This window comes from Balaenoptera acutorostrata, chromosome 5, assembly GCF_949987535.1.
Source record: "Balaenoptera acutorostrata chromosome 5, mBalAcu1.1, whole genome shotgun sequence".
Taxonomy (NCBI): Eukaryota; Metazoa; Chordata; class Mammalia; order Artiodactyla; family Balaenopteridae; genus Balaenoptera; species Balaenoptera acutorostrata.
The window spans coordinates 10,816,962-10,844,521 of NC_080068.1; the positions used below are offsets into that span (position 1 = coordinate 10,816,962).

Genomic DNA, 27,560 nt, shown 5'->3' on the forward strand with positions numbered 1-27,560 from the left:
AGTAACTGGAAGGTATTTTGAAGACACTTGTCTGCCTTGACTGAAGAGTTTTCTTGAGTAATTGTGAAACATATGGTTGAAAAGAAAGGAAGGCTGGATAAAGAAGGGCCTTGAATAACAGGATTAGACCTTGGGGCTTCATTCTATGGGTAACGGACAGCCACTGGCTAACCTGGCTAGTAACTTTCAAATTTCCAGTATACTATATTAAAGGAAGTACTGCCAAAAGCCATTTCATGTATTCCAAAGATAGAGATTTATGGAGATGCATTTATAAAATGGTTGAATTCTGAGAAGCTCAGGAAGATTTCTAAAGAAAACGCTAGCATAAATCACATTTTACACACATACAATCCACACCCACATTCACACACACACACACACACACACACACACACACACACACACTCACTCTGAACCACCCGTCATAACATGAGCACCTCCCACCCCATAAGTCTTTGCAGTTTCTTTTTATAAAGGAATCAATTAGTTTCAAATAAGGAAAAGGAATGTGTAAAGGAGGAAAGAAATTTCATTCTTTCTATAAAGAATGAAAACACAAATATTTGTTAGATATAAGAAATATACTTTCTTTCTCAAATAGTTCCAGGATATTTATCACCTAAAAAATAGGCACTTTGTGGAATTTTTTACCCCCTTAAAGCCTTAATTTTTTTTCTTATAGTTGCTTATATTTTTTAAGTGTGAAAAACTAATTTCTATTTGCAACTGAATTCTACTTCCAAATACATACATTAATGGTTCAATCCTTGTTACATTTCAATAAACCTTAGGTCCAAAAATATAAATTTATTTCAAAATGTGACCCTAGGCATTTGGAATGATCAGATCTGCTAGTTACTATTAACCAAAGGCAGTACCTATTAACGAGATGATACTTGAGGTTATAGAGAGTCTAAAGAATGTAAGGTCCTCCCAGCCCAGGGACAAGGCCTTTGTTCCTATGTAAAATAAATTGAACACTGTGGATGGAGTTATCTAATTCCAATAGAAATAAACCGACTATAGTAAAAAGTCTATCAAAAAAGTGACACTTTTACAACTTCCTAGATATTATGAGACAGGTTAACAAAAACATTGAAAGGTTATTTGTAAGCTTGGGGATTTGGGCATGTTGTGGCTAAACCATATTGAAATGAGAAAGGCAAAGTTTTTATGATACATGAATATAAGAGGATGACAGCCTTCTCAGAGCCCAAAATATTTATAATCAGATTTTGTTATAATATTTGGCAAAGTCAGATTGTGAGTAAGGCCCTAAATGATCAGATATACTTGCCAAAAATGAGAGAACAAAGAAATGATTCAATTCACTTGGACAGAACACCCCATTACTCCTCGAAAATCTTTGTTAAAATTTATCTTGGAATTTGGATGTGGAAACCAATATTATTAGACAGCAGAATAGAATTGCTGAGATAGTATGTTAATTTGGTTTGATAACTGTGATCAAGAGGAATAAATGGAAGAAGTGTATTAAACCAGATATTTTGAGAAATAATAAGAGACTGTGAGTGCTATGATACCTCACTCAGAGACAGCTTTCCTTCAAACGTGAAGGGAAGAGAAGGAGGTTGGGGAAGAAATCTTCAAGCCGGGTCCACAATATTAATACACTAATAGACTCCTACATATACTCATCATGATTAACAGCTAGATGTCAATGCCTAGAGCATAAGAAATTGGTCTTATACATCTCTATATTTCTGATGATGCCTGGCACAGGAGTTTACACATAGCATAATTTTAATAAATATGAATCAGATGAATGGATGAATAAATAGACAGGTGAAGGATGAACAGGACATACTACAACTGTATTTTCAGTACCTATGAAGCTAAGATGATTTTTTTTTAATCAGTAGAACAAAGGTAAGCAGGAAGTAGGGCACTAGGAAAGAAATTAGTCTAAGTTCTCATTATGGTTAAAGCAGAAGAACGCTTAGTCACATAAACGTTGAATAGTGTGGAATAGTACAAACACCATTCCTTATGCTTTTGTTATGAATTCAATACATACTTATTAAAGGAAATTGAAGAAAGTGTAAGTAAGCAAAGGGAAACAATAAAATGACTACAATCCGTGACCCAGAAATAGTCACTCAGTTGCAGTGTTTCCTCAAGGAGGGCTTTTTGTGGTTGGCACAATGCCTGGGATGCACTACTGGTATTTAACAAGTAAGGCCCAGGGCTGGGAAACATCCCACAGTGAATGAGAGAGTTCCCCAAAGCAAAGAATTATCCAGCTAGAAATGCAAAGAGTGCTTCACCGGGATAAACTGAGAGCCGGGTGCATTCACCTCAGATCTTTGTACACACGTATAACACACACGGTTGTTTTTGATAAAAATAGGTTATACTATACAAACTGTTCATATTGTTTTATTATACGTTGTTTTCGCTTAATGCAGCAAGAGCTTCCTTCTTCTCCATCAATTATTCTTTTACACCAACATTTTGATGACTGCTCAGAGTAACCACAGTACGGATCAACCATAATGCATTTCACTAAGTCCCTACTGTCAACCTTCTAGCATTTTTTAAAAATTTAATATTATAGTCAATGATGAGGTGAGCATCCTTCTATTTAAGTTTATGATCATTTAAATTCTTTGAAATTGTTGATTTAAAGAATATGCATAATTTCAATGCTTTTAATAAAGATTTCCAACACGTCCTCAAGAATGATTTGTATCAGTTTTTCTCCAACCATATTGTTGGAAGGACATTCACCCAGGACATCAGTGGCTGTGTGGACTGAAAACCAGAACCCATCAAGAGCAAGGATATTCCTGCCCCCATCCCTTGTCCTTTCACCCTTTGCAGACCTACCATCCCATTTCAAGTGAACTTGGGGAGAGGGAACTTGGAGCTCATGTTAAGCTCTGGCAACAAATAAATCTTGAATTTGATTGAATATTTATACAAGGAGTCTGTTTTATACCAAAAATAACTAAAATAAGATTAAATACAAGTCCTTAAAGATTAAACTAGGCCTTAGCGCTTATCGTGAAGGTGCCAAAGTCAGATGAGCATGGGGTTGTTCCTCCTCTGGAACTGCTCCCATTCTAGAAAATTAGCTTGAGGAGAACCTCTCTGGCCTCTTCCCTTTGATGGACTTCCTCGCCTTTCAGTAAAAGGGAAAAGGGCCAAGAAGATGCCTCCGCCAATTTTCACAGTTGCAAGCTACTTAGACCTGCCCCCATCTGGGAGCTTTTTCAGGATTTGGTACCAAAGCTTCATATGAACAGAGTCCTTTCCTTGGCCTTGTCCCAAGGGATCTTATAGGAAATGGGTATAAAAGAAGAGGATTTGGACACACGGTGCTGAGTCCTGGTAATCTAAGTACCTCTAATCCAGAACCAAAAAACAAGGCTTATTAAGAAGAGGAGGGGGCTTCCCTGGTGGCGCAGTGGCTGAGAGTCTGCCTGCCAATGCAGGGCACACGGGTTCGAACCCTGGTCTGGGAGGATCCCGCATCCCGCAGAGCGGCTGGGCCCTTGAGCCACAATTGCTGAGCCTGTGCGTCTGGAGCCTGTGCTCCGCAACAAGAGAGGCCGTGATGGTGAGAGGCCCGCGCACCGCGATGAAGAGTGGCCCCCGCTTGCCGCAACTGGAGAAAGCCCTCACACAGAAACGAAGACCCAACACAGCCAAAAATTAAATTAATTAATTAATTAATTAAAAAAAAAAAAAAAAGCTTTCTCTAAAAAAAAAAAAAAAAAAAAAAGAAGAGGAGGAAAAGAGTGAGTGGGGACAGTTTCAGTTAGCCTGGGGCATCTCAAACCTGTGTTCCACAGAATACCCAGAACTACTCTCCATGGGTTTTGCATCAAAAAAGCAATAGGAAAGACAGCAACTATATCCCTAACACAACATATTAGGGCTCTAGATTTTCTTTAGTTTAAAAGAGATTTTTAACTTTGTTTACTCCAGTGTTTCCCAAAATTGTTTCTTTCTAATTATAACATGTATGTAATAATCAGTGGAACCGTACTGGGGAAATCGAACACAAAATAATAGTAGTATGACTTTATTTTATTTAGTAGACTGTTCAGTGAATGGTTTTTCCCTTTTTTGTGTTTACAATTTACTTGTTAAATATCATCAAAATATAAACAAATATAGAAGGAGACCTCCTATAATCATATATCTAACACAACTTAGAGAAAACGTAGGCTCCTCTTAGCAAAATGTTATAACTACAATGCATTGCAGTTGGTTGTTTATCTTTTGTCTGCCATACCTCATTTCATTCACACTCCGACTGTGTGCAGTGACTGGCCAGTTACAGATGAGTAGGTTTGGTTTAGAAAGGTTAAATGAGTTGCCAGAAGTCTGGCAATGCGGAATTGAACAAACTGGCCTAAAATTCAAGCCATTGAACACAGACTCAAAACATTTTGAACTCATTTAATCCGACACTGTTATTTCACAGAGGAGAAAATCCATGCTCAGAGGGGTAAAATGGCATCATCCAAAGAGATAAGACCAACTCCATGTTCCCTGACTTAAAGCACATGCCCTCTGCACTAAGCCATGCTTCTCCTATAGCTGACCAAATCCAATGGTGTGGGTAAACCAGGAACCCAGTACAAAGGTAGAGGCCAGCCAGCTATCATGGCGGATGAAACAACAGATAGAGAGCAGCTTTAGTCAGAACACTTGTGATCTGCGTCAAACACAAATGTTCGCTTCCCTTTGCAGGAAGAATACCATGGAAGAAGGATTGCTACTATAAGCAGTTATTAGTATTTAGTGGAGATTATTATTTTTAAAGGTACCTATTTTACATATGTTGCAATGTTAGAAATTAAAGGTGAAGTATTTTTAAAGACATTATATGCTTTGCGTGATAATTATATTAAGCCCCAAATTCAGGGACATAAGTAGGAAGCACATGCCGCCTCCATTTCTGCCACAGACAGTATATAATACACAAGCCACTGAGTAAAAACTGGGGCCTTAAGGCAAAGCTGTATGTACCAGAAAACCCGTGTGGCAAGAAATAGTACAGTGTATAATGAAAGGGCAATTTTCTGCTTTTTTGAGGATCCCCAACAATCAAATAGGATGAAATGTGTACACGTGTTAATTGGAGATGATTTGCTAATATGGCTTCTCAGACTTACATCATCCCCTTGTAAGCATAGACAGTTAAATTCTATGTGATTTTCTTAAATTATAAATTCACATTATTCTTCACAATCCCCAAAGCTGCAACTGAATTCATTCTTATGATGTGAGTTCCAAATACATTCATCATACTATGTAGTTGTGAAGAACACACAAGAAAAATAAGATAGCTTCCACCTCTAATCAGGAAGATAAAATATATATTCTTTCTATTCTTTTTTTGTTCATTCAATTGTTTATTTACTCAACAAACATAATTTCTGTCTCAGTGTTCTTTGTATTAATGTACACTATAGCTTTAATAAGAATTAAATAATACTTTTCTTAATACATCTGTTTAGTGACACCAGAATTACCTGGTAAAGAGGAATATTTAAATTGTAAGATATACAAATGTTTGGTAAAGTTTTAATAAAGTTTTTTTATAAAAGACTTACCTCATATTTGAGTTGACAAACTACTCATTTTCCGCTCATAGAAGAACAATTAGATTGATAAGATGAATCGCCCAACTCTAGCTCCCATAATTACGTATTCGCATGCACAATCGGAATCTCATTTATCTTATTTCTGTTCCTCTAAAATTCAAGTAAACATATTTTGTTCTAGATTTGTGTATATTTTGAATATTTTGAGAACCTAGGACCTCTTTTTCTATTGTCTCTTGATAAAGCAAACACCAACATCAAACATCTCCCTGAAAATTAGAAAACTAAAAGCCTTTCTTTCAAGGGACAAAAATATCAAATTATTCTTACTTTTTAGGAACACACAAGTCGATCATCATTGAAGTGTGGAATAAGATTACTGTATATCATAATAAATAAACACACCTTATTTCTTTTATTCCTGCCACTTAAAATTATTAATGTTACTAATGTTGTTTTTCATTGAATTACAAGGTGGAAATATGGCTCAGATGGTAATAGAGCTTTTTAAAAAACACCTAAATTTGAAATCATCTGACACATAATAGTATCTGATTAATGAAATACTATCAAAAATATCATGTCATCTTTGCATGTGAAGGGACGGTAGCAATACACGTTAGCCACAAGCGCAATGACAATGAGCTCATAAAAGTATGGGTATTGCTCTCACACTGCATTCAGCAAAATTGCAATCCATGTTAAGCATTTATGAAGGAATAAACCAATCACACAAATATGATTTAAAGCTATCTGTTGGTGTGCCTTGGAGCAGTTCTATCATACCCTTCTTATAATATATTTCTCTAACAAACAAAACTATCATCACAATTGGTTTTCTGAAGACTGAAATTGGATCTGTACTCATGTATGTATTGCAGGGTTGTAATGCTTACACATTATTGTTTTATGACAATTTTAAAATTTACTGTTTATTGTTGTATTACACAATGCTTACACTGGTCCTAGGATTCAGGTGGAAGTGTTTTATATTTTAGCTGTGTCTGAACAGCTAAAATATTGTAGCTCTTATCTCTGTGTGCAGTAATTTCACAGTCTACTGACAAAAACAAAATTTAAAGATAATATTTACTGAGAGGATAAGTCTCTCTCATTTCTAACAGAAAGCATTTTTTTCCCTATAATGGCTATACACTTGTTACAAATACATGTTCTCAAAGACCAGAGATGCTCGTTCTTCCCAGGGGTAAATACATCGGTCGCCTGCCTGGATTGCACATTTCCTGAAGGCAGGAGCCATTCACGTGTTATTCGCCTTTGTATTCCCCATAGTGCCCAGCTGGGCATCAGCACATACAAAGTACCCATTAAATGACTGAATGCTATTGAATTTTAATGAAAATTTATCCGTAAGCCTATGTCCCTTACAATCTTATATATAATTATAGGGTGCTTTCCTACTTACAACCTTACAAGATTAAGGGTCATTAAGAATCATGATTCATCCATCCTGAACCCAATGAAATATTATTAGATACACAGAAATCCCATCATAATAGACGAGTTTCTTAGTGGAAACAGTTTACGTAACACTAGTAGACTTTCATACGAGTATAGAATATTGACTTTTACATACCACACTGCAAACTATTACTGATCATATTCATTTTGAAACAAATCAACTAGGTCAATTCATTTTTTTCTTTATTTACCACATTATGCTTTCATCTAAGATTACAATGATATTAGCCATATACACTGCTTCCACCACAAACACAAATCAGGCAGAGCATTGTGCCTCAGAAGTTTTAGTTTAGGTTTAAATACAACTAACAGTCATGTTGGTTATGTTCTAAGGTCAAGCACAAGGCAAGACTCAAACTTCTAATTATTTGAGAAAATACATTGTATCAATCATTAATAAATATTAAAGGAAAAAGTTTACTGTAAATTAAAATACTTCACTAATATTGACATCTCTTATTACCTTCTTATAAACAATATTAAGATCACGTCCGTGATATGTGTATGCTTCTTCAAAGAAATCTGAAAGGTTACCTGTGACCTTTGGCTTATTTGTGAAATCAGCATCAAATGAGCTAGCTGATGCCAACATTCATCATCTGATTAATCATTTAATTAGAAGGTCCGTAACACTCAAGTGTTTAAAAATAAATTTGCATCAAGCTAAACACAATAGCTCTGGTAAGTCAAAGGAAATAAGGACACTTAAATGTTATAGATCACAATGTCAAATCGGAAATTTTTCATTTCTGCTTTGTTTTAGTCACCTAGCACACATTTGGTGAGCTATCCTCTTACAAATTAAGGCAGGATTACAGATTATGCATGCTTCTATACATTTGACATCAATATTTTCTGGGTAACTGTGCTGGGGATATTAAAAATTGTTTATAATATGATCTAATTTTTCCAAAATGGCACTGTTTAGGAACTTTATTACGATTCTGAAGAAAAAAATAAACAGATGAAACCTGAATATTTCAAGTATCTGAGGCCATAAATATTTCAAGCTTATTTCCTCCATAAAACCTATTCATCTCCATGTAGATAGGGCAGTGCCTAAATGGGATGTGATAATGAAGTTGACTGCTGTACTATTTGTCAGGCAGTGGCTTTATAGCTTATTCAGAGCTTTCACTCTCCACATGTGCAGAAAATTACAAAAATATAAACCTCAGGGACACCGAGGATCCAACTGTTCTAGGGCATTCCAGATAGCATTAAAGAGATGCTCATGTATTCAGTAAGGATTTATTTGAGCAGCAAACACATGCAGAGCACCATTGAGGGGTTGGAATGGAGCAAATGCCGTAGTGAACTGCTGTATATTGTAAACACAGACGCACTACATAATAACTCTTACTCAAATGCCTTTCTTTTATAATATTCTTGGTACAAGAAGATCATTTGTTCTCAATAGAAGTGGGAAACATAAATTTTATTTATATAACATCACTGTTTGTTTGAACTTAAAACTTGAATACCTCTGCCAATGCATTTGTAGCTTGTTTCTACTGTGCTAATCAGGTGAATGAGCTTCAGGAAATGAATTGTATGGCTGGTAACCTCTTGTGTGTACATAGGTGAAAACAGAGATCAGTAGATGTATTATTCTGATGTATTAAATAAAGAAGCTAATAATACTTGATTACAAAAAATTCTTAAAATTCGGGACATCTTATTTGTCCTTTAATCTAGTATCTTATATTTAGAAATTATTACTAAGGGTGGCTTCATTCATATGATCAAATTCACAAAAACACTTAGGTATCTGTGGTCATACCTCTCATCAAAAAGAGATGAGTACACCAGAACAAGCATTCCCGAAGAGATGAATTTAGCAAACAGAAAGAGAAAAATAAAAATGAGTACTAGAGCTCTTGGTTTAAAAAAAACACAAGAAAACACAAAAGGCAGGAAAGAAAGAAAAGAGAAAGGAAAGGGAGGGAGGGAGGGAGGAAGGGAAAGAGAAAGAGAAAGAGAAAGAGGGAAAGAAAGAAAAAGAAAGAAAGAAAGAAAGAAAGAAAGAAAGAAAGAAAGAAAGAAAGAAAGAAAGAAGGAAGGAAGGAAGGAAAGAAGGAAGGAAGGAAGGGAGGGAGAAAGGCAGGAAGGAAGGAAGGAAGGGAGGGAGGAAGGGAGGAAGGGAGGAAGGAAGGGAGGGAGGGAGAAAGGAAGGAAGATTTGTCCCCTCATCAATCTGGGAATGATGGGCCAAATACCCTCAAATGACATGCGGGCTGAACACCAAAGCAGCCAGTCCTTTTGCAGTGTTCCTGATATTCAAAGGGAGAAACCAATGACCAAGAGAACGGCACAGCCACTAAGCCACTTCAACACTAGTAGCCCTGCTTATCACATTCCTCTTCCACCAAGCCGTGTGAAATGCATCACTGAATCTCGCTGATATTACTTCCTGTGTAGTCTTTGAATTAATCCATTTCTTTCTTTTTCCCTGACCAACACCTTGGTATTCACAATCATCTCCTCTTTCTATCATAGCCCACTAACTGGTCCCTGGTTTCCTCTCTTTCCTCTTTTTAATCTGTTTCCCACCCTACAGGCAGAGACATCATTTCCACAGGCAAATTTATAACCTGACATCCAGATTAAGTGTTTAAAATGCTTTAATAGGTTCCTTTATTTTTAGAACAAAGAACAATATTTTTATCATGGCCAACTGTGACGTGACCCGGCTACATCCTTATTTTCTCTGGTCCCAGCTGTCCTCTTTGATTTGCCATGCTCCCCTCCTACCACATTAGATTTCCTCTTGCTGATGCTTTTGCCTGGAATGCTTTTCCTCTAACTCTCACTTCTGAAAATTGCTAGTCATTTTTTGGATCTCAGTTCAAACATCACTTCCCCAGGGAAGCCTTTGTATTGCCCTCCCCCTCACCCTTACCCTGCAGTAGCTGGGTCAGGTCTCTAGTTAGATATTCTTGGCATTGTGTACTCCATTGCATTTATCACAGTTTATAACTACACATTTACTGTGTGGTGATTAGATGATTACTACTGATTTCTGTCACTAGACTATAAGCACAACGAAGAGAAAAACTGTATGGTTTTCTCATCATTTTAACCTCAATATCTAGCAAGGTTTCTGGCACACAGCAAGCATTATTTCTTCAATGAATAATGAGTGTCAAAATGGGGGTCACTAACAAGTGGTTAAAGCAACAAATAAAGTGCTTATTTCCATTCACCAGCATCACTTTGATAAGAGTTTGAAGGATTAAATTATTTCAAATTTCATAACGAACAAATTCAACAATTTTGTTTAAATTCGGGAATTTTTGGCATCCCGTAGATGTGGCCAAAATGAAAGTTTAGTAGCATCCTCCTTGAATTATTACAGAAACTCAGAACTTTATTGCTAAATTGGGATTTAACAATTTTCTAGTATATCCCTCATTATACAAGAAAGAGTCTTATGAGATCTTCAAAAGGTCATTTAGCCTGTTCGTGACAGAGCAGGGATGAAAATCAGCCATTTAAACTCCCAGTTCAATTTTTTTTTTGCTACAGCTACGCTGTAATTTCTAGGTTTATGGCTTCATTTTCATATTAGAAATTTGTAAGACCCTACAAGTACCCGTAAGAGAAATATCTCCAAATGGTTAATTTTGTCACATCATTTAGATTTCTGCTTTAAAAAACATTAAAATAAAGAGCAATATTTTTAGAAAGGTAAAAAGCAAGCCCAATTTTGTAAGAAATGAAACATTTTCATGCCTTATTTGCAATTCACATTGTACGCCTTAAATGAGGGTGAGATGCAGACGGTACATGTTTCCCTGGTTTCTTAATATTCTGAAGTAAAGAATTTTCCCAGTTAAACCTGGTTGTCCAAATTTCACTTATGAAAAACCAAAAGGAAGGTAAATTTTGACGAAGGGGTTGGAGAAATGACATTAGTAGATGGAAAAGCACTGCTGGTATCCAGTCTATTACAATTGGCTATGTGACCTTGGACTGCTTACTTCCTCTCTGTAAATTTCCTCATTTGTACAATCAGGAAACTGATCTAAATCATGGGCTCTGTCTGTTGATGGGCTTCCATGATCCCACTAAGCCCTTTGGTGTGTGTATGTGAGTGTACATTTTTCTGGGAAGAGGGTCCATAGTTTCTATTATGTTGGCAAGGATCTGGGACACAAAACACATTAACTGCCTTTGTGCTAAAATCTGAGGGTCCCTCTGAACTTTGGAAATGGAATAAAGCTGTACATAGAATTATAATTTCAGATGGAAACAGGAATTAGTATAATTATTAGCATGAGTAATAAGATAGTTTGAAAAGCATAGTCTGTACAAAGGAATACTGCTATCATCAACCATACATTCAAGTATTAGCTGAAGAACTTCACTGGAAGCCCAGTCCAGTTTTCCAGAGGTAGCATCAATTGTCCCAGACAATGTAACTACATGTGATAATATCTCAATATGTCACAGGTTTTCAGTCCTTCCTTTTTATTGACATTTTAATGATCCATCAAGGTAGGCCTGCTACATAGGATTACATGGAGTGGAAACAATCCAGTGTAGTCTGTCAGCAAATAAAGATACTTTGTTATAGCTTTCAGGATATCTATTCCAAAACATTTTGATGATAATTTTTGGGTGGTTGAAGAGCCATGGTTGCTATAGTACACAGATATTTACTAAAGACACAGAAATACAAGTCACTCTGCTTATCACTGATTTCCTTCCTTCTTTTCCTTCTTAATGTAATAAATATTCCTTAATTGTCTCCTATGTGTCAGGGCACTCTTCTAGACACTTGTGAAATATCAGTGAACAAACTAATATCTTCTACTTTCATGGTGCTTACATTTCAGAACGGGAGAAATAAAATAAACGATATGCATAAAAATAAGTTAGCTATTATTTTTAAAGGTGATAAATGCTTTGGCCAAAAAAATAAAAAAAGAAAGAATAGGGAAATTAGGAATACCAGAGATGAGGAGAATGGTTCCAATTTTAAATAGGTCAGAGTAGGCCTCACTGAGAAGGTGTTGATGAGTGAAGACCTGAGGAGATGAGGGAGTGAGGCAAAGGTATAATCTTGGGGAAGAGCTTTCCAGACAGTGGGAAGAGTCAAGGCAAGGGTATGCTTGATGTGTTCGAGGAATAGCAAGGAGGCACTTTGGCAGGGAAAAAGCAAAACTCATTCTGCTGCTAATCATACTACTGACAACGGTTTAATCTCCAAAATATAAAAACAGCTCATACAACTCAAGAACAACAACAAAAAACAAACAACCCAATCAAAAAATGGGCAGAAGACCTTAATAGTCATTTCTCCAAAGAAGATCTATGGCCAGTAGGCACATGAAAAGATGCTCTACATCACTAATTATTAGAGAAATGCAAATCAAAACTATAATGAGGTATCACCTTACACCAGCCAGAATGGCCATCATTAAAAAGTCTACAAATAACAAATGCTGGAGAGGGTGTGGAGAAAAGGGAACCCTCCTACACTGTTGGTGGGAATGTAAGTTGGTGCAGCCACTATGGAAAACAGTGTGGAGGTTCCTCAGAAAACTAAAAATAGAATGACCATATGATCCAGCAATCCCACTCCTGGGCATATACCCAGACAAAATTATAATTCAAAAATATTACATGCACCCCTATATTCATAACAGCACTCTTCACCACAGCCAAAACATGGAAACAACCTAAATGTCCATCAACAGATGAATGGATAAAGAAGACGTGGTACCTATATACAATGGAATACTACTCTGTCATAAAAAAGAACGAAATAATGCCATTTGCAGCAACATGGATGTAACTAGAGATTATCATACTAAGTGAAGTAAGTCAGAAAGAGAAAGACAAATACCATATGATATCACTTATATGTGGAATGTAAAATATGGCACGAATGAACCCATCTACAAAACAGAAACAAACTCACAGACATAGAGAACAGACTTGTGGTTGCCAAGGGAGAGGTGGGGAGGGAGAGGGATGCACTAGGAGTCTGGGGTTGGTAAGTGAAAACTATCGCATTAAGAATGGATAAACAACAAGGTCCTACTGTATAGCACAGGGAACTATATCCAATCTCTTGGGATAAACCATAATGGAAAAGAGGATTAAAAAAGAATGTATTTATGGATATAACTGAGTCACTCTGCCGTACAGCAGAGATTGCCACAGCATTGTAAATCAACTACACTTCAGTTAAAAAAAGAATCATTCTGCTGCTGTGGTCAGGAAATTTGTAAAATTTCATCTTCCAGTTGACACTTCATTTTCTATTGCTTACTTGTTTAAAATGAAAGTCATAATAACTATTGAATAATCTTCCTAGAGTCTCACATTTGTCAAGAAAGGCAAAGTCAGAATTCTTCTGAGAATTTAAAAACCACCCCAAAACAAGGATCTCTGGTTGGTAATGTAGTTTAAGTCTCTCAGTTTCCACAGACATATATTTGGCAATGAACTGTTATGTAATAAGCAAATCTGCCCTTTAATAAGAGATGATGTCACTATAAAGAAATCAAGTGAAAGATCTTCATTTTTGAACATTTAGGGATTGGGCACAAAGCATTTGCTATATTCCAACAAAGGGAAATTCCAAGATTCATAGCTAACATAAAAGCACCCATTCTTTCTGAATGTCACTGTTCTTTCGGGCATTTGTTAAACTGTCCATTTCATTAACTTTTTTCCAGAAAATAAAACAATCATGATTATTGTACAATTTTCATGGCATTTATCTGGGTGAATACCTCCAAAAAGAACACACATATAAAGATAGTACATTTTTATAAGGGAAGGTCAGTCAGCCCTCCCACAAGTAAGCATCTTATTCCTGCCTAGCGCCTTGCCTGAAAACTCACCGCGATCCACAAGCTTACATATAAAACAAAAAAATGTACACAGCCATACCTTGCCCAGCTGATCCTTTTTGCCAAAGCCAGTGGCAGCTGCAATGCTCCCTGCTCCTTCCACTGTCTTCTGTGCTACTGCAGTCACCCCTGTCACCACTGCCTCTCCAACATTTGTCACTTGCTCTTTGGTCTTCTCAGCCACTGGAATAAATCAAGAATGACAGATTAAGGGATGATGGACCGATCGCCACTTAAAATAATTTCATTTCCACTAGACATCAACTTCTAAAGGCCTATATTTGCACACGTAGATAACTAAAGAGTCAGAAGAAATAAAAGCTACCGAGATTTCTAAGTGAGCGTGGCTTAGCCAAACATATCAATAGAATCTTTGCTAAGATAGTCTGTTGTAATCATGCAGATATTAAGTGGTGTTTCAAGCTAAATGATCACAAATTTAGAACCACAAGCAATTTCAGTTTGGTTTACTTTTTATTAAGGAAAGTTTACAGAAAGCAATGCTTACAGGGGCAGTTGTATCAAACTTAGCATGAAATTTATTTCTTTATTTCAATTTCAATGCCAATTCTTTGATCTCACTCAGCATGTTTGTTTCATCACACCTTCTAAGTCACAGCTCTCACACGTCAGAAATAAACAAGAGTAAGGGAAGATTAGGAAGGAACTTTGATCCTTTTATGAAACATCAGGTAGTTGAAACAGAAGGGGTTTTAGTGATGAGATTGATTTTCAACCATTTTAATGGGAACAAAAGAGCTAGACATTAAGTATGAAAATGAAATGGTTTGTTGAGCACACTTACAAGTTCTTTTCATTAAAAAAATATAATATAGGGGGCTTCCCTGGTGGCGCAGTGGTTGAGAATCTGCCTGCTAATGCAGGGGACACGGGTTCGAGCCCTGGTCTGGGAAGATCCCACATGCCGCGGAGCAACTAGGCCCGTGAGCCACAACTACTGAGCCTGCGCGTCTGGAGCCTGTGCTCCACAACAAGAGAGGCCGCGACAGTGAGAGGCCCGCGCACTGCGATGAAGAGTGGCCCCCACTTGCCACAACTAGAGAAAGCCCTCGCACAGAAACGAAGACCCAACACAGCCAAAAATAAATAAATAAATAAATAATTAAAAAAATATATATATATAATATGGGGACTTCCCTGGTGGCACAGTGGTTAAGAATCCACCTGCCAATGCAGGGGACACGGGTTCGAGCCCTGGTCCGGGAAGATCCCACATGCCGCGGAGCAACTAAGCCCGTGCGCCACAGCTACTGAGCCTGCGTTCTAGAGCCTGCGAGCCACCACTACTGAGCCTACATGCCACAACTACTGAAGCCTGTGCGCCTAGAGCCCGTGCTCCACAACAAGAGAAGCCACCGCAATGAGAAGTCCACACACCGCAATGAAGAGTAGCCCCTGCTTGCCACAACTAGAGAAAGCCTGTGCGCAGCAACAAAGACCCAATGCAGTCAAAAATAAATAAATAAATAAATAAATAAATTTATTTTAAAAAATTATATATATATATATATGGTGATTCAGCAGGTTTTTAAAAATAAGTTAAAATTTTAAGAGGGTATAAACAGTTTGGGATTAGACTTAGAAGAGATTTAATCTCACATCAAAAATTCTCTAAGACTATATCTGATATAACTGTTGATTTAATCTTTCTATATTACCTCCATACAAATAATAAAGGAAGTTGCAATTAAAAAGTTTGTTTCAATTAAATGAAGAGTTTTATGAAAAAGAGGTAAAAGATGAGATTCTGCACTGTTAACAATTTCAAGGTCAAGAGAGAAACAAAACAACCCTTCACCTAAACTTTATAACATTTATACTCATAAAGCCTGGGTCTTGCATTCTTACCTTTATCTATGTAATGTTTGCCATCTTTTCTGAGGAATCCGATGAGTTGCACTACGTTAGCTGTTAAGTGTTATGGGCTAGTCACATGATTACTGTACAGATTTCATGTCACCAGTTGGGAGAGGCCAATGATTAAACAGTAATCGTGTGGACAAAACAACTGGGTTCTGAAAACACTATGTAGGTCAAGGAAGCTGAAGAGGTCTGTACGGACAAAGAGTCTCACTCCTCAGTCTAGGCAATGTGGGGAAGCAGAAGTGACCCTAGAGTCTAAAACCAGGACGAGTTCACAACAGGTGATATGGTTGATGCTTGCTAACTAGTCATGGCTATTTTCAATGCAAAGTTCAGTTTAAATGCCGGTGAAAAGCTGTACTGGAAATCTCATGTTTTTAAACATTTACAGAATGTTGATGCTTTAAAAATAGTGAATTATGGGCTTTAAGTTTTCATTTTTTTCTTTTCTAAGAACATGAATAGAAAATTTTACTTGAAAATGAACATTTCTTGTTACAAAATCACAAAGACAAATATAAATTTTGATCTTTTTACAGACTCATGTTTCTGCCAGCCACGAAAGTTTATTTTTATAATTCTAGATTTACATACATATACACTTTTTTAATGCACATAAACTGCACAGTAAAATGCACTTTGTACTTCATAATAATTTTATTAGATTTTATCACTGTAAGAATAAGTAAATTAGTTACATTACAAAATGGCAGAGTTTACATAAAGCAATGATAGACACATTTTAAAAGACTGCTGTAGGACTTGATTTATCTAGTGGATTATTCACTGACCTTGAACTCCTTTGTTAAAAGCCACCTCAAATGTCAACCTCCATGTTAAAAACCTCTCCTCCCAACAAATGTCCTTGTTCCTCCTCCTGTGATCCCATAAAATTTTAGGCATATCTTTACTACTGAACTGTTGTTTTGCACCATAATTGTTCCTTGCCCAGTATGTCTCTCCACCTCCAGCATGCACATACGTGCGTGCGTGTACACATACACACACGAACCCCAAAACCCATGTTTACATTTTGTCATTCTGGAGAAGACTCGAAAATTCTGACTTTGTCAACAGTTATCCTTGCAGCGCATCACCACAGTCTCCATTAGATGGTAGTATTAGTTGTATTCTTTAATTTTTACCACAGGCTCTGAACCTTGAAACGTGCTTATCTGCTTTCTCAACCACATGGATTCTCTTTCAACTATTAAAATGGAAAGCTGTTACTATACATAGGCTCCCTTCATACAGCATAGTCTACAACTGTCTGATATCCATTTCTTACAAAAATCATACTTCATAACATCCCATTTAGAGAAGGTCCCTAGAGGGCAGTTTATATATATCTTGGATTGCAACAGAGCAAACCTAAGCTGAATACTTTTTTTTTTATTTGATGATTAACTTAATTTTTTTAACACCTTTATTGGAGTATAATTGCTTTACAATGTTGTGTTAGTTTCTGCTGTATAAAAAAGTGAATCAGCTATACATATACATATATCCCCATATCTCCTCCCTCTTGCGTCTCCCTCCCACCCTCCCTATCCCACTCCTCTAGGTGGTCACAAAGCACAGAGCTGATCTCCCTGTGCTATGCGGCTACTTCCCACTAGCTATCTATTTTACATTTGGTAGTGTATATATGTCCATGCCACTCTCTCACTTCATCCTAGCTTACCCTTCTCGCTCCCCGTGTCCTCAAGTCCATTCTTGAGGTCGGCGTCTTTATTTCTGTCCTGCCCCGAGGTTCTTCAGAACCATTCTTTTTAGATTCCATATATATGTGTTAGCATACAGTATTTGTTTTTCTCTTTCTGACTTACTTCACTCTGTATGACAGACTCTAGGTCCATCCACCTCACTACAAATAATTCAATTTCATTTCTTTTTATGGCTGAGTAATATTCCATTGTATATATGTGCCACATCTCCTTTATCCATTCATCTGTCGATGGACACTTAGGTTGCTTCCATGTCCTGGCTATTGTAAATAGTTCTGTAATGAACAATGTGGTACATGACTCTTTTTGAATTATGGTTTTCTCAGGGTATATGCCCAGTAGTGGGATTGCTGGGTTGCATGGGAGTTCTATTTTTAGTTTTGTAACGAACCTCCATACTGTTCTCCATAGTGGCTGTATCAATTTACATTCCCACCAACAGTGCAAGAGGGTTCCCTCTTCTCCACACCCTCTCCAGCATGTATTGTTTGTAGATTTTTTGATGATGGCCATTCTGACCGGTGTGAGGTGATACCTCATTGTAGTTTTGATTTGCATTTCTCTAATGATTAGTGATGTTTAGCATCCTTTCATGTGTTTGTTGACAATCTGTATATCTTCTTTGGAGAAATGTCGATTTAAGTCTTCTGCCCGTTTTTGGATTGGGTTGTTTGTTTTTTTGATATTGAGCTGCATGAGCTACCTGTATATTTTGGAGATTAATCCTTTGTCAGTTGTTTCATTTGCAAATATTTTCTCCCATTATGAGGGTTGTCTTTTTGTCTTGTTTATGGTTTCCTTTGCTGTACAAAAGCTTTTAAGTTTCATTAGGTCCCATTTTTATTTTTGTTTTATTTTCATTTCTCTAGGCGGTGGGTCAAAAAGGATCTTGCTGTGATTTATGTCATAGAGTGTTCTGCCTATGTTTTCCTCTAAGAATTTTATAGTGTCTGGCCTTACATTTAGGTCTTTAAGCCATTTGGAGTTTATTTTTCTGTATGGTGTTAGGGAGTGTTGTAATTTCCTTCTTTTACATGTAGCTGTCCAGTTTTCCCAGCAACACTTATTGAAGAGGCTGTCTTTTCTCCATTGTATATGCTTGCCTTCTTTATCAAGAATAAGATGACCATATGTGCGTGGGTTTATCTCTGGGTTTTCTATCTTGTTCCATTGATCTATATTTCTGTTTTTGTGCCAGTACCATACTGTCTTGATTACTGTAGCTTTGTAGTATAGTCAGAAGTCCAGGAGCCTGATTCCTCCAGCTCCATTTTTCTTTCTCAAGATTGTTTTGGCTATTTGGGGTCTTTTGTGTTTCCATACAAATTGTGAAATATTTTGTTCTAGTTCTGTGAAAAATGCCATTGGTAGTTTGATATGGATTGCATTGAATCTGTAGATTGCTTTGGGTAGTAGAGTCATTTTCACAATGTTGATTCTTCCAATCCAAGAACATGGTATATGTCTCCATCTGTTTGAATCATTAATTTCTTTCATCAGTGTCTTATAGTTTTCTGCATACAGGTCTTTTGTCTCCTTAGGTAGGTTTAATCCTAGGTATTTTGTTCTTTTTGTTGCAATGGTAAATGGGAGTGTTTCCTTAATATCTCTTTCAGATTATTCGTCGTTAGAAAATAGGAATGCAAGAGATTTCTGTGCATTAATTTTGTTTCCTGCTACTTCACCAAATTCATTGATTAGCTCTAGTAGTTTTCTGGTGGCATCTTTAGGATCCTCTATGTATAGTATCATGTCATCTGCAAACAGTGACAGTTTTACTTCTTCTTTTCCAATTTGGATTCCTTTTATTTCTTTTTCTTCTCCGATTGCTGTGGCTAAAACTTCCAAAAACTATGTTGAATGATAGTGGTGAGAGTGAGCAACCTTGTTTTGTTCCTGATCTTAGTGGAAATGCTTTCAGTTTTTCACCATTGAGAACGATGTTGCCTGTGGGTTTGTCATATATGCCCTTTATTATGTTGAGCTAAGTTCTCTCTATGCCTACTTTCTGGAAAGTTTTTATCATAAATGGGTGTTGAATTTTGTCAAAAGCTTTTTCTTCATCTATTGAGGTTATCATATGGTTTTTATCCTTCAATTTGTTAATATGGTGTATCACATTGATTGATTTGCGTATATTGATGAATCCTTGCATTCCTGGGATAAACCCCACTTGATCATGGTGTATGATCCTTCTAATGTGCTGTTGGATTCTGTTTGCTAGTATTTTGTTGAGGATTTTTGCATCTGTGTTCATCAGTGATATTGGCCTGTAGTTTTCTTTTTTTGTGACAGCTTTGTCTGGTTTTGGTATCAGTGTGATGGTGGCCTCAAAGAATGAGTTTGGCAGTGTTCCTCCCTCTACTATATTTTGGAAGAGTTTGAGATGGATAGATGTTAGCTCTTCTCTAAATGTTTGACAGAATTCGCCTGTGAAACCATCTGGTCCTGGGCTTTTGTTTGTTGGAAGATTTTTAATCACAATCTATTTCATTGCTTGTGATTAGTCTGTTTATATTTTCTATTTCTTCCTGGTTCAGTCTCAGAAGGTTGTGCTTGTCTAAGAATTTGTCCATTTCTTCCAGGTTGTCCATTTTATTGGCATATAGTTGCTTGTAGTAATCTCTCATGATCCTTTGTGTTTCTGCAGTTCAGTTGTTACTTCTCCTTTTTCATTTCTAATTTTACTGGTTTGAGTTTTCTCCCCTTTTTTCTTGATGAGTCTGTCTAATGGTTTATTAATTTTGTTGATCTTCTTAAAGAACCAGCTTTTAGTTTTATTGATCTTTGCTACTGTTTCCTTCATATCTTTTTCATTTATTTTTGATCTGATCTTTATGATTTCTTTCCTTCTACTAACTTTGGGTTTTTTTTTTGGTTCTTCTTTCTCTAATTGCTTTAGGTGTAAGGTTAGGTTGTTTAATTGAGATGTTTCTTGTTTCTTGAGGAAGGACTGTATTGCTATAAACTTCCCTCTCAGAACTGCTTCTGCTTCATCCCATAGGTTTTGGGTCATTGTGTTTTCATTGTCATTTGTTTCTAGGTATTTTTTGCCTTCCTCTTTGATTTCTTCAGTGGTCTCTTGGTTATTTATAGCATATTGTTTAGCCTCCATGTGTTTGTATTTTTTATAGTTTTCTTCCTGTAATTGATATCTAGTCTCATAGCGTTGTGGTCAGAAAAGATACTTGATACGATTTCAATTTTCTTAAATTTACCAAGGCTTGATTTGTGACCCAAGATATGATCTATCCTGGAGAATGTTCCATGAGCACTTGAGAAGAATGTGTACTCTGCTGTTTTTGGATGGAATGTCCTATAAATATCAATTAAGTCCATCTTGTTTAACGTGTCATTTAAAGCTTGTGTTTCCTTATTTCTTTTCATTTTGATCTGTCCATTGGTGACAGTGGGGTGTTAAAGTCCCCTACTATGATTGTGTTACTGTCGATTTCCCCTTTTATGGCTGTTAGCATTTGCCTTATGTATTGAGGTGCTCCTATATTGGCTGCATAAATATTTACAACTGTTCTATCTTCTTCTTGGATTGATCCCTTGATCATTATGTAGTGTCCTTCTTGGTCTCTTGTAATAGTCTTTATTTTAAAGTCTATTTTGTCTGATGTGAGAATTGCTACTTCAGCTTTCTTTTGATTTTGCATGGAATATCTTTTTCCATCCCCTCACTTTCAGTCTGTAGGTGTCCCTAGGTCTGAAGTGGGTCTCTTGTAGACAGCATATGTACGTGTCTTGTTTTTGTATCCATTCAGCCAGTCTATGTCTTTTTGTTTGAGCATTTAATCCATTTACATATAAGGTAGTTTTCAATATGCAAGTTCCTGTTACCATTTTCTTATCGTTTTTCGTTTGTTATTGTAGGTCTTTTCCTTCTCTTGTGTTTCCTGCCTAGAGAAGTTCCTTTAGCATTTGCTGTAAAGTTGGTTTGGTGGTGCTGAATTCTCTTAGCTTTTCCTTGTCTGTAAAATTTTAATTTCTCCATCGAATCTGAATGAGATCCTTGCTGGGTAGTGTTGGTTGTATGTTTTTCCATTTCATCACTTAAATATTTTCTGCCACTCCCTTCTGGCTTGCAGAGTTTCTGCTGAAAGATCAGCTGTTAACCTTATGGGGATTCACTTTTATGTTATTTGTTGCTTTTCCCTTGTTGCTTTTAATATTTTTTCTTTGTGTTTAATTTTTGATAGTTTGATTAGTATGTGTCTCAGCGTGTTTCTCCTTGGATTTATCCTGTAAAGCGCAGGGATTCTCTGCGCTTTCTGGACTTGATTGACTACTTCCTTTCCCATTTTAGGGAAGTTTTCAACTATAATCTCTTCAAATATCGTCTCAGTCCCTTTCTTTTTCTCTTCTTCTCCTGGGACCCCTGTAGTTCGAATGTTGGTGTGTTTAATGTTGTCCCAGAGGTCTCTGAGACTGTCTTTAATTCTTTTCATTCTTTTTTCTTTATTCTGCTCTGCGGTAGTTATTTCTACTATTTAATCTTCCAGGTCACTTATCCGTTCTTCTGTCACAGTTATTCTGCTATTGATTCTTTGTAGAGAATATTTTATTTCATTTATTGTGTTGTTCATCATTGTTTGATCTTTAGTTCATCTAGGTCCTCATTAAACATTACTTGTATTTTCTCCATTCTATTTCCAAGATTTTGGATCATCTCTACTATCATTACTCTGAATTCTTTTTCAGGTAGACTGCCTATTACCTCTGCATTTGTTTGGTCTGGTGGGTTTTTACTTTGCTCCTTCATCTGCTGCGTATTTCTCTGTCTTCTCATTTTGCTTAACTTACTGTGTTTGGGGTCTCCTTTTCACACGCTACAGGTTCATAGTTCCTGTTGTTTTTGGTGTCTGCCCCCCGTGGGTAAGATTGGTTCAGTGGCTTATGTAGGCTACCTGGTGGAGGGGACTGGTGCCTGTGTTCCGGTGGGTTAGGCTGGATCTTGTCTTTCTGGTGGGTAGGACCGCATCTGATGGTGTGTTTTGGGGTGTCTGTGAACTTATTATGATTTTAGGCAGCCTCTGTGCTAATGGGTGGGGTTGTGTTCCTGTCTTGCTAGTTGTTTTGCATGGGGTGTCCAGCACTGGAGCCTGCTGGTCACTGAATGGAGCTGGGTCTTAGCATTGAGATGGAGATCTCTGGGAGAGCTCTCACCAATTGATATTACGTGGGGCCAGGAGGTCTCTGGTGGACCAATGTCCTGAACTCGGCTCTCCCACCTCAGAGGCTCAGGCCTGACACCAGGCCGGAGCACTAAGACCCTGTCAGCCACCCGGCTCAGAAGAAAAGGGAGGGAAAAAAAAGAAAGAAAGAAAAAAAATAAAATAAAATAAAATGAAGTTATTAAAATAAAATATAAAGTAATATTAAAATTTTTTAAAAAGTAAAAAAAAAAATAAAGAGAGCAACCATACCAATAAACAAATCCACCAATGATAACAAGCGCTAAAAACTATACTAAGATAAACATAAAAATCAAAAACTAGTCAGTAGCATACAGCAAACCCCAAGTCTACATTTGCTCCCAAAGTCCACAGCCTCGATTTTGGGAATCCTAACCACAAGGCCACCAGGGAACTCCCTGTTTTAATTTTATACCCTAATTTTTTATCAAAAATATGTATAAAATAGTCATATAAATACTTTTCTCCACTAGCTGCAAAAATGTAGCTCAAGATAGATCCACTATAAAGTGATAGTAAGTAACACCTAGATAATATATACTATTTGCCTTCAGTATTCTATGTATTTATATATATTCATTCACTGAATTCTTTTACAGATGAGGAAACTGAATCACATAGAGGTTATGAATCTTGCAGAAAAATCACACAGCTAGTAAGGGGTAAGCAGAAATTCGAACTAAAGAGGTCTTGCTCCAGTGTTTATGGCCTTAACCACAATACTGTATTAATATTCCCGTTTGATTTTCCCAATTTCTATTTTATAATTTATCAATAGGAGCATGTTATTTTTCTGAAGCCTTGTTATGTTTACTGTTTTCTGATGATATGAATTATATTTCTGATTATATCTCTTGTTTTACCACACCTGTCAGAAAGCTTGGAGTACGTACAAAATGAAACTCAATCACAGCAAGTCTGTGGGCTTTTAAAGTTGTTAAACTGTGATTTTTCCCTTGATTTTTCTATTTCTATCATTATCCTCCTCCTCTTCCTCATTATCACCACCATAATTTTCATAATTTTTGCTATTCATTTATTGTAATCTTCTTACAGACTTATTCAGAATCTTGGTGAAATTAGGCCAAACAGAGATAAATACAATAAGTAATTTACTGATCATCCCAAGGGTGTTTCCTAAAATGTCTTCTGAATCATCAAGGAAATGTTATAATTCGTATATTGTAGTGTCAGAATATTTCATTATACACTACAGAAAATTTAAATTCATTCCTTGAAAATGGCAATCCTTATATGATATTTATGCTATCGGTTTGCCAAGAACACTAAGCTGGTCTGAATACTCAAATCTACACTACTATAAATTAAACAATTAAACTGGTTAATTCAGTCATCATTCTTGACAGTTACACACATTGTGCTTTATTTATTTACAACAAATACTTAAACTATTTAAAAATATTTAATAAAGAATCAAGATTTTAAAAAAAGATTAAAAAAAAAAAATCAAGATTAAACAAAGCTGATGTTCCCTAGAATGCTCCTCTCTGGGCAGAGTGGTTATTTACAATTACATTCTGAATGATCAATGCTAGGGCTATACCGCTTACTAGATATTTTCAATATCATCCCTGGATATAAGCTCCACGAAGCTTACCTGTTGTCACACCATGAACCACTCCTTCCTTAGTTTTGGATCCTATAAAAACAAACAAATTGAAACCATAAGTCTCAAAGTCGCCTTTACTGCTAATGAGCTACTTTGAAATGCATCTAATGGAAAAACAGTATCTCAATCTTCAGAAGCCCATGTGTTAAGATATCCTCAGGGGGGCAAAAAATCTAAAACAAAGAAATCCAGCAATCACTACAACAAGTAGAAGAAAGCAAAGCTAACAGGATACTTTCCAATTACGATTTTAGCACACGATGATGACTTTTCAACCCGTGTCCCACTTCACACATCAACTTACAGAAGGGGAAAAAAATGGTGAGATAACACTGGGGCTGGGTGGGAAGGTGATTTTGGATTCAGAACTGCAGAAGCTCTACCAAAGTACAATACAAAAGAGAGATTAGGTAACCCATGAAACATAAACAGATGGGGGAGGGAGAGGAGGAATTCACATTTGTTGAACATCTATTATGTAAAAGGTATTTTACATCTCATCTCATTTAAGCTTTGTAATACCCATTTCATATCATGCCCATTTTATTCCATACGCAGCAATTACAAATTAAAGTTAAATGATTTGCCTAAAATCACATAGGTAATAATTGGCTACAACCACATTCAAATTAAGGGGTCTATGACCCTAAGCCCATATTTCCTACGAAGCCAGGCAAACCTTTAGAAGGAATGCAGTATTTTATCATTCAAGTATGATTAATGCCAGCTTCAAGAAGTGGCAAGATAGGAATTTTCCCCAAATCTTGACCATTACTAAGCTTTTACACAAGTAATTTATTAATATGTGTCATTATAACTAAGTTTGTGAACAATTTTATTCATAAGCCCTTTAATGTTGGATTTTTTAGTGTAATTGATACCAGCTTTTTCACAAAATGTTTTTGAAGAAAATAACAACAAAATGAAGATTCATTTGAAAACTACCCTATAAGTCAAATAAAGTAGTTCTATTAGACAGAGAAGAATGTAAGGAAATTAGGACATAATAACTTGGAAATGATTTAAACCTATATTTGGATATTAAGATAGTCACCAATCTTCAGTTTAAAAATGCACTGACTTATAAACCCTTACTGAGTATACTAGAAATAACTGTAAACACATTTTACAACAGGAAAAAAGGGTAAGAGAGCCTCAATTCCTTATCAAATAAAAATCCTTACCAATAAAATTAATATATAAGATTAATTAAATAATCTCTAAGAAGCTGGTTCTTAAACTGGAGAGTGCAGCAGAATCAATTAAGTGGAAGCAAGGTTAAAAAATGTTGACTATTGAGTCAGAGTTTCAATATTCAGTAAATATCAGGTACAGATATTTGCATTTTTAATAATCCTCATGATCTAATGCAGGTAATACACGGATCAAATTTGAGAAACACTGGTCTGAGGCAGTTTCTAGTTCCAAATTTATTTAGAAGTACATATCAATGATATAAATAATATGATGATCAATAAGATGATTTAAATAAATATACATGATCATATTGAAAATTTTCATTGAATTTTTTAATAAAAATATATAAATAAGGCATTAAGTATAACTTGCATGCATTATATTTAAACTTGCACTGTACAAAAGAGTCCAGCTAAGTTTCTACATTTAATAAAGCAATTTAAGTATATTTAAGAACTTCCAATTTGCATGTATTTAAGGACCTCTAATAAATATACAGCATAAAATGAAATACAGCCTTGTAGTTAAGAAAGTGAGCTCTGGATTCTGATTTTCTGGATTTAAATCTTCACTTCACTACATAATAAACAAATACACATCACACGATCAACATGAAGATCAAAGCAAATAATACATGTACAGGTCTTAAAACAGTGTTTAGTACACAGTAGTTAGTAAGTGATAATTGTTATTATTTTTCTTATATAATATTTGTAAAGAGATTTTCAGTTTAAAACACAGGACAAATCACCATATCATAAACTCATATAAATGAAATTGTGCAGTTGTTAAATATGTTAAAGGTTACAGGATAGTATTTTACATATATGCAATATGAAGTGTGTGTGTGTGTGTGTGTGTGTGTGTGTATTTTTCAGGCAATGATCACTTGGCATAGTATTGTGGAATCATAAAATGACTGCACACAAGCTGAGGTGAAGCTATAGAAAGTGATCTCAATAATCAATGAGGAAAATTCTGATTCATCAGTGACAGAAATGACTGTTGTTCCATGACCTTTAAAATTTTCTGTCAAAACATTAAAAATTCTTCTAGTCATTTAAAAATGTACAGGGAAATTAAAAACTAAGTAAAGTAATATTTATTTTGTGTACTGTAATTTAAAACATTGAAAAGTGTTCTATTTCTCTGTAAAAAACTTATGAGTGGTTTAAACAGTGCTTGTCTTCTCCCCATTGTATAACTTTCAATATTGAGCTGAGCATCTTTTCTAGGTCTTAGAAAACTGTCACACTCCTTCGTAAGTTTGGGTCCGTTTCCGAAATCTTAGCTTTTGTATTTTTAACGTCATGATGTATCTCTGATGGTTTCTTTCATGTCAGGTGTTCACATGCTACCACCTCCTCTGGGACAGCTTCAGCCTACTCACCACAAACACATTTTCCATTTATGTTGATACCTTCACCTTCGAGAAGTTCCTCTGGCTGCGTATCAAGAGTCTCCTGAATGGCAGCAGTATCCACATGCTCACAGTCAGCTATTTCTTCTACAAATACATTTATGTCTGATTCAAATTTTACTTTCAGCATTTTTCACTTCATTTCTTTGCTGACATTCACTCCTTTGGTCAATTTCCTCTTTCAATCATGAATTTTTGTAAAATATCATCTGTGTTTATCATTGGGACGCAAGGAGGTAACATACCTATGGGCTTTGCTGTCTGTACGAACTGAATAACAGATCATACAGCCACTGTATGTTACAGCGGACTGATCACAAATAAACTTTGAAAGAAGTCATGTGATTTGGCCACGGATCATAATGAGTTTCTGTTACTTATGTAGTGATTGTGGGCTAAAGAGCTAGGAGCAAAGTTTGTACTTTATGTAATAACTCACAGTTTATGTATTGAGGTGATAGAAATTTGAACTGTATTGTTAGGGACTGGTTTTATTTAACTGACTGTGGTAACTGAAGTTCATGTATACTGGAACTATGCAAAGTGAGAAAAACCTGTATTT

At 36.1% G+C, this 27,560-nt stretch overlaps 1 protein-coding gene across 4 annotated transcripts in view; it reads right to left on the reverse strand.

Annotated features, from left to right (window-relative positions):
• Positions 1 to 27,560, reverse strand: part of SNCA (synuclein alpha) — a 138,083-nt gene that overhangs the window by 94,700 nt on the left and 15,823 nt on the right. For all 4 annotated transcript variants that reach the window (XM_007184097.3, XM_007184096.3, XM_007184095.3 and 1 more), the window contains exons 3-4: positions 24,370 to 24,411; positions 13,980 to 14,122 (exon numbers count right to left, since the gene is read on the reverse strand). In XM_007184097.3, the coding sequence (XP_007184159.1) occupies positions 13,980 to 14,122; positions 24,370 to 24,411 (185 nt within the window). The remainder of the gene's footprint in view (positions 1 to 13,979; positions 14,123 to 24,369; positions 24,412 to 27,560) is intronic.